Below are 13,067 nucleotides of genomic sequence, written 5' to 3'. Positions count from 1 at the left end.
AAAATTTATCCTAACCCTATGCCTAAAATGGTTGACCAACATGAAATGGTGACCGTATATTTAGTGAAATGACCATCTAAGGTAAGATACTCAATCACCACAAACATAACAAATCTCCAGAGGCACGAAATGGAACCGGGGCTAAAGTAGGAATTACCTATTTTCCCCAGTTTGTTGCGTTCCTTAGCCAAGTCCACAAACTTGTCAACTAACCGATCTGAGAGCTTCATGTCCCGGTGGAAGTTAATACCCTCTGTATCAAGCCCCATTGCTTCAACTATGATATCTTCAGAAAACTCCATCCTCTGATTCCCCACCAAAACACTCCTGTCTTTCCATGTTTTGATAAATTGTCGGATAATTGCAAGGTTGCTTCCTTTCAATTTTTCCATATAACCAGTAAAATTCCCTTGCTCCAGTATGTCCCAAATCTCACTCTTCTTCCTCCACTCTTTGCAACTTGTCGGTTCAATTCTTTTTCTCCTTCCTCCCATCTTCTTGTCTGTAAAGCGAGGATTCTCTCTTCTCAAAAAAACCCTCTGCAACAGAAAACAGGAGTCGAAATTGCAGCCAAGGAAATTTGTGCAAAAAAAGACCCAGAATCCGTGTGGTATTGAATGGTAATACACTATCCTTCTCATAATAACCTGTCGCTTCCCAATTCTGCCCATATAATAATAACTCCTTACTGGCATATTCATCATTAATGAAACATTTTTGCTTACTTCTCGTTTGTCATGCTTGATCAATAAACACCCCTCAATAGGGATGATATCATTGTGATTCCAAATTAACTTTTCATCACTCTTGCATGCCACATTAGCTGCCCAGTCAGCAACTTGGTTCATTTCTCTATAGTTGTGAGTGACAACACAAATTTCAAAAGTGTTGATAAGATCTATGGCCTTATCTATAATATTATTAATAGTCCAAGAAGGATTAGTAACTTTATTAAGACAATTTTCTTATTCAAATTCAGACTTTTTGCCTAGCTAAGACCATAGAGGGCCGCACTTGCTTTTGCCACATGGTTGGTTTGAACTCCAATAGGAATGGTCATTCCACCCACTCTATTCCCATTCATATTCCTAATAATGATACCACAACCAGCAATTCTTGGGTTGCCCTTCAAGGCCCCATCAAAATTTCTCTTATACCAATCCATCGGAGGACAATCCCATCTTGCTAGATCACTAAGGTTAGGACCATTTTGCACCAAACCAAGACCATTCAAATTCCAATTCTGAAACATTGATTCTTCCCAAACATTCTGAGACTGGTGTCCTTTTCCACAGGATCTGATATTCTCAATCATCATATTCTTAATCTTACAGAATAACTAACCTGGATTAGTTTCTATACCCCTAAACACCCTATCATTACGTTCCTTCCAAACGCCCCAGCAAAGGAACGGGAGAACAAAATACCACAATCTCATAACCAAGGTATTAGTAGAGGGTGACTTCCAACCATTGAAAAAATCTTGAATAGTAGCAAGGAAAACCCAAGTAATATTCAGCAAGCCACAAACCTTTTCCTATAATCTTCTAGTATAAGAACAATGAATAGTCAAATGATCAACCGATTCATCAGCATTCTTACAGAGATAACATCTATTAACGATGTTGAACCCTCTCTTCAATAAGTTGTCAAAATTTTATCCTACAAAAGAATCCAAAAAAATATGTTAACTTTGGGAGTCATACCTTTAAACCAAGCTTTAGCCCAGCAAGGCTCATGATGCTCTTCAAAAGCATTAGCATACACCGAGGCACAGAAAATCATCTATTAGAATTATATTTCCATATCAAAGCATCCTCCTCGTGGGTTAAAAAGACGACATTCAGAATCATGTTGAGATCATTATGGTTTTTATCCACTCTATTGAGTTCCAACCAATTATTCTCCTCCCAATAGTCTTCTACAAAAATCCCGAAAAGATTCTTACACTATCCATAAAACCATTCCACCTTTGATCAGCACTGAGGGGGTGATCAAAAATCCATATATCATCCCAGAAAAGAACAATCCTCCCAATTCCCACCTTCCATCTGACCCCTTTCTTAAAAATTTGTTTAATTTTTTTGTGCATGTTTCCAAATCATTGAAACCCCCTTGAAAAATCTCATTGTTAAGGAAGTGTTTAAGATCTTGATTCTCCCTATTGTACTTATCACTCCCAATATCTCACCACTCTCCTTCCTCTTTGTGCCATCTCCACAACAACTTGGCAAGCAAAGAATCATTCATAGTGGTAACTCTTTTAAGGCCAAGGCCACCTTTATTGAAAGGCATGCAAACTTTCTCCCATGCAATCAAGGCCTGCAAACTTTCTCCCATGCAATCAAGGCCAATCTTTTCTTTTTTTCCATACCCGTCCATAAGAAAAGCTTTTGAATTTTTTCAATTGCCAAGGCAAACTTTCTAGGGATCTTAAAAACACTCAAGGCATACAGCGAAACATTCTGTAATATGGATTTGAGAACAATAACCTTACCGGTCTGGCTAAGGAGGGATCCTTTCCACCCTGGTAACTTCAAATGAATTTTATCAATCAACGAACTCCAAAAAATTTCAAGTAGGTCCATACAAAGGGGTATTCCCAGATAAGAACCCGGTAAGGTGCCAATCTCACAACCAATAATTCTTTTGATTTTATTCTGCCTATTATCATTAACATTGATGAAATATATCACACTTTTGTTCCAGTTAATAATTTGACCAAAAGCTTGCCCATAATCCTCCAATGCATTCTTTATATTTCTAACATTTTTAACTAAAGCTTCTCCTATCACTATAGAATCATCCACAAATTGCTAATTAGAACAAATCAGCTCTTTAGACGAGGGTGTGAGACCAACAAAATCCCCAACTGACACCATTTTTTCCACAAATCTTCCCAAGCATTCAGCCATTAGAATGAGGAGGATAGGCGAAAGCGGATCCCCTTGCCTCAAACCACGAGAAGCCCGGGAAAAAGGAGTTGGAGATCCATTCACCAGCACTGAGAAAGTAGCAGAAGAAACCAGCATAAGGACCAGCTCCCTAAATCTCTTATTAAAACCAAAAGCTTCCAGCCCTCTTTGTTAAAAATCCCAATCCACCCTGTTATAAGCTTTAGATAGATCCAGTTTAAGGAGGAACCCTTCTTTCTTGGATAAGCTAAGGGAGTGAATATTCTCATGCACCAAGATGATAGAATCCAAGATCTACCTACTAGGAACAAAACCATTATGCTGCCTAGAAATCAAATTAGGGAGAAAAGGCAAAATTCTAAGAGTTAGCACTTTAGATATAACTTTATAAAAAGAATTACAAAGACTGATTGGTTGAAACTAGTGCATGCTATCAGCACCCAGCGTTTTTGGAATCAAAGCAAGGAAGGTATCATTCAGCTCTTTGAGCAGTTTCCTAGATCCAAAGAACTCCTTAACCCCATTGTAAAATCTTCACAGATGATATACCAATACTTATGGAAGAACAGGAAAGGAAACCCATCTGGCCCTGCTGCCTTGTCTCCATCAAAGGAGAAAACAGCCTTGGTAATTTCTTCATTAGATGGACTAGCAGTGAGGAATTTATTCTAATCCTCTGATATACAGTTTGGGATACAGTCCAGAAACATATTCTGCTTCTCCTTGTCCAGATTGGGATCACCTTGCAATTATTAACTGAAAAAATACATGGCTTCCCTTTTTATAATCTCCTCATCCTCCATAGGAACCCCATTAGCATTGACTCTAGATATTCTATTAGCCATCCTATACTTCAAAGTAGCCATGTGGAACTACTTAGTACTCCGATCCCCTTCCTTCAAAAAAACTTTTCTAGATCGCTGCCTCCAGAACATCTCCTCCTTAGTAATAATATCATGCACCTCAGTCAATTTCACACTCTCCTCTTCCCTGGACACAGTCTCATATCCATCAACTTGAATACTGTACTGAATCGCTTTAAGCTCCTCAAAAACCTTCTTTTTATTGTCAAAAAAGTTCCCAAAAGTATCCTTATTCCATCTTTTGATATTCCTTTTAACATTTTTCAACTTACTTGCAACTTTGAACATGGCAGTCCCTCCACTTGAATGCTCCACTAGTCCTTAACAAGGTTTTCTAGTCCCAGATGGAGAGTCCACATTTTTTCAAACCTAAAGGGGTAATTCTTCTTAAAGGCTAACAAATCAGCCACAAGAAAAATGGGGTAGTGATCCGAACCAACACAAACCTGAGCAGAAAGAGAGCATTTATATTGTAAAAACCAGTCCGTACTAATAAGAGCTCTATCCAACCTGACTTGAATGAGGTCCTTCCCAGCTCTTCTATTGGTCCAAGTATAATCAATCCCATGCAAATCCATATCATGCAAGAGATGATTGTCAATAAAATCCATTAAATCCAATCTGTTATCCAAGTTAGTCTGACTCCCTCCCATCTTTCCATTTTCTTTCAATGGAGTATTAAAATCCCCCTTGATGATCCAATTCTCATCCACAAAATTTTTTCTCTGAGTGGTAATATCTTCCTATAGTGCCTTTCTACCCCATTTAAAATTGGGAGCATAAACATTAGTAAGCACCCATATAGAGCCATCCTTCGAATTGGTAAATCTAATGTTCATCATATTTCTATTATAAGAGATAAGTTCCCCATTAATACATTTGTCATTCTAATATACCGCCATACCACCAAAGGCCCCATCAAAATCGTTCCCAATAATCTTACCTCCTCGAAAAACCAAAAGCCCTTCCACTTTATCCTTTAACATTTTTGTTTCTTGAATTAGAACAATATCCGGTTTGTTATCCCTAATCATATTTTTCATTATATCTTGCTTGTGAGGATTATTTAATCCTCTAATATTCCATGATATGAACTTCATTTCTTATGAAAAGATTTTGAATTTAAGATAGTCCTCTGACTACCGTCTGCTATACTTCTATTATTCTCAACAATTCTTCTCTGCACATTGGATTGTCTTCCTGCTGAGGAAGGAGATAGACCAACATCTCCAGCCTTGATACCTTTACCAAGTGGTGATGAAGGTAGACAGCAGTCCCTGGCCTTGTTGCTCTTAAAATCACCTTTTTTGACGCCTTTTTCCCAATGGTGTGCTAGGGATATCTCCTTTCTTATTACTCCTAGTTTTTAACAAAGCATTCTCTTTATTCTTTTTAGAAGATACAACCTCATTATTTCTTTTTTGATTTAGTGATTCTTTTACCCCCCACTTGTGTCCAATCTGCACCAAAGTCCTCCTCTGCCCCCTGTAAAGCATTAGAGATTATGAACTTATTTTGATATATGTTATGAACTTTCGTCTACATGGATTTCATATTCCATGAATAGTGTAGACATTTGAAAGTGACATTATTTACATTTCTTAAGTGTTATTTAGTTTAACTTATTTACTTCAAAAATTCTTATTTTACTTATGTGATCAATGTAAATTTGTGTATGTGTGCAAAGTAGCCTCTATTTTATCTTAGTTATTGTGTCTTGATGTTAATTTATTAAGTGATAAATGAAAAGTTTTAAATCTTTAATTTCTTGGGTTTATCAATTTGCCAAGTCCTTGTTGAGTCTAGATGTCAAATCCAAGTCCAAGACAAAAATTAGCTTTAATCTGAGGGGAGCTCGATTTTTGTAACTGTGGCTTTATTTATATGGGGACTCCCCTTCTATTTGAAGGAAGTCCTTACATGTTGGTCCATTTATGTTGGCTGTAAAGGGAGAAATTCAAATACCCAACTTCAAAGTAGAAACATTGAACAATTTTTTTAAAATTTCAGCATCCGGGAGTTTGTTTAATGTTATAGTTTTTGTATTAACATTTCAGATATACTTTATATATTTTTTAAATAGCCAATCCCCCATCCCTGAAATTTGTAGAAATACTGATTTGGGTGAACGTAAATTTGGCAAGAAATATAACAAACACAATGTCGCGCCCATAAAAGATACACAAGGGCACTAAATAAAAAGAAGTTAGCAGATATAAGGATACATGTTAATTTCAAATGAGAAAACAATCAAGTAATTGACACCCTCTTGATGGGCAACTTTCTGGCAGAACATTAACTATATAAATGATTTTAAGAAAAATGATAATCAAGAATAGCTTGAGCAGTCAAATGTTCTAAACTACCTTGACTTTGAAAATGCTACCAGGAATTAGAACAATTAAATGAAGGTACGGAAACTGACAAAAGTTCAAAACACTTAAAAAGAAAATGCAGACCATACCATGAAGTGGGAATAATTCTGAGCACCCACAGCTTCTATATAGGGAGCCATCTGCCAGTCTGCAAAAATTACTAAAATGAATGAACAAGTAACAAAAATCCAATTGTAACGTGCCAACAAAAACATAAAATCCAGTCATAACCGCTTTAAACACCTAAGATTATAGACAACAATCTGCTACATTAATATGAGAACAAGCTTACTTCTACCGATAACTAAACAGAGTATGGGCAAAAGCACGGAGTAAAGCTATGGATACAAATTATTGTAAAGAACAAACAAGAAATAATACGATTTGTGAATGCATATTACAGTTTTCCAAAAAATATTTATTCTATTAGGTAGAAAATGCATCCTATGTGTTTTAATTGAGTGTTAAATTTAGTAACTCCTTGCTACATGTTGGCCTGGTTTTTCACCTTGTTGAATTCCTCAAAATTTGTTGTGAAAATCCAATTTTTCCATCTACGCAGTTAGGGTTTGCGATTCTCGTGTGCAGTTTTGCCCTACAAAAACCCTAGTTTTGTGCCCTATTACCTCACAATGTTCTAAAATATCTTGAAGGTTTTAACAGTCGCATCTTTGGTTTAGGGCGGGAGATTTAAAATGAACCTTAAATATTAATGTTAAATACTTTGAAAAACCCTAGTACCTTTCTATGTTTTTATTCTATAAGGCTTTTCTCTATTATTTTTGTTTTCTTTCGGGAAATTGGGTTTTTTTCCCTAACTCGTGACTTTGTTTCAACTCGTGGTTTTGTTGTGGTTAACTCTTATCCCGCATCAATTACTTTTTTTTTAAACCGAAGTTGTAAGTTGCTATGAGGACCATCGATCTTCCTCAAGATCGAGGGTTGTCATTATGTCGCTATAGAAAGATGTAGTGTTTTTAACCTTAGCGACATAACAACGAGTTGACATCTATCATATGGGACCATAGAAAATGCAGAAGTCAAACACATCTTATTAGCCATCAAATCTATTCAAGATCTACGGTCATCACTATGTCGCCTTGGATAGTTGTGTGAATTTTAAGGCAACATAACGACAATGTGACACCTGTCAGTGGGACTAAGGAATTGTTACAACGCTTGAAATCAACACCACCGTAGATCTCCTCAAGATCTATGTTTGTCGTTATGTCGCTATGGAGAGTTGCAAGGTTTTTAATCTTAGCGACATAGCGACTATGTGTCCAAGGTGGGGCCTTTTGAATCCGTAGATGTCCAAAAGGAGATGAGGTCATTCAAGGGACAGTTGTTTGCTTATGATTTGTCTTTTTGTCAAAGCGAGCCAGTTTTCAAAGTTTTCTTTCAGCCATTGATTAGATCAGAGATCTACAGTTGTCGTTATGTCGCTATAGAAAGATGCGGAGTTTTTAGTCTTAGAGACATAACGACGAGCCGATGCGTGTCCCTATGGGCCAGTATAGCTCAATAAATGGAATATCTTCCCAACCGTCAAATCTAGGATAGATCCATGGCTGTCATTATGTCGCTAAAAGAAGATGCGGATTGTTTAGCCAAAGCGACATAACGACAGGTTGACACGTGTCCTTGTGGGTTAGCATAGTTTAGAAGGCGTAGTGCTTTCTCAGCCGTTGGATCAAATATCAATCAAGTGTTTTCGTTGTGTCACTGTTCCAAAATGCATGAACTTTAGTCAAAGCAACATAACAACATGACGACACGTGGAGGATATGGCCCACTTGGAATAAGTTAGGTTTATTTCTTCCCAGCCATCAGATCAAAGATAGATCCACAACTGTCGTTATGTCGCTGTAAGAAGATGCAGGAATTTTAACCTTGGCAACATAACAACATGATGACACGTGTCCCATGCATTGTAACCAGTACACAAGGGATGCTGATAAGACAGGAGGTTTCCACATGTCACGATAAGATTGATTTGACTGCCAGATCAAGAGATGAAAAATCAATCAGCAGCTAAAATAAGTCATGTCCATCAGATTTTTACGAGTCAACAGCCTCGCTTCAAATTTTGTAGCGAAATATACATCCCTGCTTGCAGTAAAAACATTTATGAGAATTGAATGCCTCTCGTGCAAATTGGTATAGAAGCTATAACGAAAAGTTGATAATTCATTCTAAAAAAGAGATTGTTGAAAAATTAGAGTATAGTGCTGGCTGAAAACAATCTTTGTGTAAAGCTAAATTACGAGCATCCGCAACAATGAGCTACAGTGACAACCAGTTGAAAATTTCGATCCTAGTAAGTGAATATCTCTCCTGAAAGAAATTTGATAATTGTTTATGCTTTTCACAATGCCTCCGAAGAAGGATTTCTTTGGGCAAAGGGATTACCAGCATAGAAATATTCACGATGATTTTCTAGAACAATTGAACGAGCCCACTAACGACACACTACAAATGAAGAAATTGGTCCCTGTTACTCCAAGATTGAAGGTGGTTGAGGGCTTGTATGGCAGAGGAAACTGGACTCGAGATGGAACATCTAAACTATGCTGCAACTTTTCAAAAAATGGTTTTAGAGAGAAAACTATTCGCCCCACACAGTAACATTTTGAACTTTGACCTTGAAAAATTAGTTGTTCCAAGAGTGTTCATGGATTCAAACCTTCTCACTTCAATAGCCAAAATGTATGATCCAATAACTAGGTTTGTAAGGGGGGTAAACGAGGAATGTTTAGTGAAAATAACACCCGAAGAAATTTAGGAAGTGTTCGGTATGGACCCTACTTCACAAAACCATGAGGTCATTGATTTTCAGAAATTAGAGAAGGAATACAATCTCAGAAGGTGCAAATTAAGCAAGGAGCACTGAGGGGGCACCTTGCAACCATTGGGAATTTAACATTGGTCATAGCCTCGACCCATAAGCCTTTTAAGAAACAATTTTTCAATCCCTGTGCCCTAGATATATATGTCCTTATTTAGGGTGTTTGGTGATATGAGCAGGACTTCATGCCAATCAAGTTCATGTATATGATGGTGCAGAATTCATGCTTTGCAATTAGTATTATTTTCGATTTTGCCTCCTTTCTAGCTGAAGAAATCCATGTGGGATTGATTGGGCTTGCGAAAGGGAAGATAGAGAAAACATTTGGGTGGTATTCAATGTTGATGCATATGTTCCCGTTCAAGGGGGTCACCTATTTTGAGAAGGAGATGCAATTAACAAGAGAGCATGAGGGAGAGCCTTTTCCTATTCAGTAATGGAAGGCAGACATGTCATGGGATGCAAGTGAAGCCACCTTTGTTAGATTCGACAGGTATTTTGCATCAACGTTGAGGATGCTTTTGTCAAGAGACAACCCAAGGATCCCTAAGTTGCTTTTGGATTTTATTAGACCTATGGATTCCCCAAATAATTTGAAAGTCTCCCATAGTTGGGCATGCATAATCCCATATCAAGTTTCTTCTTTGTTCTGAGTATATGGATTTCGAGGGACCTTGCATGTACTACCATACCAAGTGCCTTTGAAAGTTGGTTTAGCAGAGATATTATGGCAAATAGGTGGATTAGAGGAAATAGAACTATCAGGTAGATCAAAAGGCTCAATTTTTCCAAGATGCATTGTGGCACACCAATACGTGATTATCAAGGGAGGTTGGATCTTCTTATAAAATGGCTACCTCCCATGCAAGATTTGATGACAATGAAGGATTCTTTGAGATATTCAGGCAAAGAGCACAGGTCAAAGCTCATCAACATGATTTTTATTATCCAGAGGATATTATAAGAAATGAATTTTCCTTGCAAGAGCAAGAGGTAAAAAAGGAAAAATGGAGAGTTTACTCTAGGGTGTTAGAGTTTATAAATTGTTTTGATAGAGATTACAGCCCATTCTCTGAGGCTATGTTAAAGCACGTAGCTTCGGTCTAACAATAACTATTATCAGCATATATATACATATGCATATATGTACACCAGTATGATGCACATATTGTTATACATATATGCATGTGTATTACAGCAGATGTGAAACAACGCACAGTTGAAACCGATGATCATATACATATTGTCTGAGATCATTTAAGGCATGATTGAAGATATTCAGATTCCTTTGATTTTAGATCACTATCGATCTATATAGTTCATAATGATTGGTAATACATTATTAGACTTGTGTTAAGTCTGTAACAAATCGGGCATGATTAATTAACACCGAATCGGTGTGATGGTGAATGTTCGAAGACATGACCATTCACCCTCACACCCCTCCATGTAATATGTATACTTGATCAGCCCAAATAAACAAGGCATCAAAATAAATTAATGCAAGCACATCAAAGGATCGAAGTACATTTCAAGTTTAAGAACAATATATTATATCTGTTATTTATGTACTAACATATATAGATTCTAAAGCAAATCTATTCTTTGTCAACAGTGTTCATACCTGCAATAAAAGTTGTGCATCAATCAGCCACGAATTTGAAATCTGGTAAGAAACTTTACAAGCCAAAACAATGGTTGACAAGGTGAACAAGCCGATGACAAATTTTGCAAAGATAATGGATACTCTGAATGAAAAGAAACCCATCCTCATCAAAACTTATCCTGATAGAGTGAGAGAAGTCATGAAGCGACTATCTTTTACCCCTGTTGTGGGATCAAGACAATTTATTGTTCAGAAAAGCTCTGGCTATAATGTAGTCAAGGTGGGAGAACATGATCACAACAAAGGGAAGGAGAAAATAGAAGCAAATACCTTTGTTTCCCTAGCCCATAAAAGACCACAAATTGAGGAGAGACCATCAAAACCAGCAGCCAAGAGACAAAGAACTGGAGAAGAATCTATGGTTCAAGGGGCAACTTATACACCATCTCAATCACCCCTTCGTGTAGGAGAAGAACAACTCATGATTGAGCAAATGGAGCAGCTTGGAAGCCAAGGTGGAGTTTTTATTACTACAACAGAGCTAGAAGAAGGAACTTTGAAAGAACCCCCTGTGCCCAATCTGGAGTTGATTGTAGTTGACTTTAAAGGAAAAGAGCTAGACCCTATGATTGAACAGGCTAGCCATAATTTTTATCAGACGATACCTTCATTAAGTCTAGAGCTTTTTATCAGTTTGGATGGAGAGTGAATATTGCAAATTTTGAAGAAAGGTGTCACAAAAGGAAAACAGAGCAACCTGATAAGGAAGACTTTGTTAAACAAAATGAAATCAAGGATGAGATGATGCAGGAGTTTAACAGAATAGCTCTTGAAGAAGGAAGAACAATTATCAAAGGAGTTGGAGTGCCACTTCTCCCTAATTGCGACATTGCAAATGCTATGGTTTTTGATGCAGTGAAGAAAGGAATAAACACTAAAAAAACAAAAACACAAAGCATTAAGCGGTGTGAAATATAGTGAAGATCATGCTGCTTTGGTTATTTGGTCTTTACAAAGAGGAACCAAGAATCGCTCCTCTGAGCCTAGTGACTTAGATATATCAGGCAGCCTAATTGTAAAAAGGGTAGAAGATACTCCCAATGAATAGGCAGCTAAGATGAATGTGGGGACTAAAAATCTTACACTAGCCACTGCAAGAAAGGAAAAGAAATTAATGCAGGAGTTGTAAGTGAAGTATGAACAAGTTTCGATAGCCTATAATGAAGAGGTTAGGAAGAGGTTGAGACTTGAGAATGAGATGGCCCAATATAAAGGACAACAAATTAGAATATTAGAAATTGGGGAATCACCCTAGAGACTAATTGCCTCTTTACCTGCTCCTCCACCATCAACCAGTCCTATAGTTGATATTCCTGACCCTCTACATCAAGAAGATGCCACTGCAAAAGAATTGAATGAAGAAAAGACAAAACACTTGGCAAGTTAGGTATTCAGCATGACAATAGGATAAGGTGTTGGGATTAAAGATAGAGTAACTGAGAAGGGGGGTGAATCAATTACTAACAAAAATTAATTCACAGATCCCTTAGATGTCTTAAAGATCTAGTTACTGCTGATACTCAGTAAACAAATGTTGTAACTCGGTAAATTATATTATTACTTATTTTCAAGCATTCATGCATGTAATTGAAAACAAAGTGAACACAAGAGACACCAGATTTACCGTGGAAACCCAATATGGGAAAAACCACCAAGTAACTAGTCACCAATTTTTCACTCTTCTGAAGTGAGCCTTGTTAGGAGCCAACCCTGTTCAAGGTTATAATACGCACTGTTAGGTGTGACCCTGTTAGAGGATTTAATCACCCTGTTAGGAGTGGCCTTGCTAGAGGTCTTTAGAACAATTCAACTGAACTGTCACCTTGTTAGAGGATTTACAAAATGGCTGTTAAACCAACTCTGTTAAGAGATTTGAAATCACTGCTACAATGGTTAGAAAGCAACAATGAATTGACCTGAACAAGATGCAACTGAATTTGCTGGCTATAGGCTTCTGTAAAGCATTATTAAATCCTCCTTGATCATATATGGCTCTGCTGCTCCTCAATGATCTATGATCATCCTTCAAATTCGCTTTCACAATAATCAGTCCTTATATCTCAATAATTCCATACTTCCATCACACTCACACTTAGAATTCGCAACTTGACCTCTTACTTATACCATTCAGATTGTCAAGTTGGCCCATTTACATGTTACATTTACCAATAAATCATACATCAATCGGCTACAAATATTACTCTAAACAAATAAACGTTATTTCATAAAACAATGAAATCCTTTATTGGCCAACCCTGCTCGATAAATACTGTTTCTAGAAATTTCCTGAGTTAAACTTCTTCACTCGGTTAACATTGCAATATCCTTAAAATCCTTTGGTTGCCGAGTTTACTCGGTAAGAACTGAATCCCTCGATAAGAACTGCTTCTTCCAAATTAC

The 13,067-nt window shown here is 37.1% G+C and overlaps 1 protein-coding gene across 1 annotated transcript in view; it reads right to left on the bottom strand.

Annotated features, from left to right (window-relative positions):
* LOC149531549 (uncharacterized) overlaps window positions 1–13,067 on the bottom strand; it is a 227,498-nt gene that overhangs the window by 106,016 nt on the left and 108,415 nt on the right. Inside the window, exon 6 of the mRNA XM_089807896.1 lies at window positions 6,243–6,301. Within this exon, the coding sequence (XP_089664022.1) occupies window positions 6,243–6,301 (59 nt within the window). The remainder of the gene's footprint in view (window positions 1–6,242; window positions 6,302–13,067) is intronic.

Source organism: Cupressus sempervirens, chromosome 11 (assembly GCF_028749045.1).
Source record: "Cupressus sempervirens isolate cs-2001-9-10 chromosome 11, ASM2874904v1, whole genome shotgun sequence".
NCBI lineage: Eukaryota > Viridiplantae > Streptophyta > Pinopsida > Cupressales > Cupressaceae > Cupressus > Cupressus sempervirens.
This window is presented reverse-complemented; position numbering and strand designations above follow the sequence as displayed.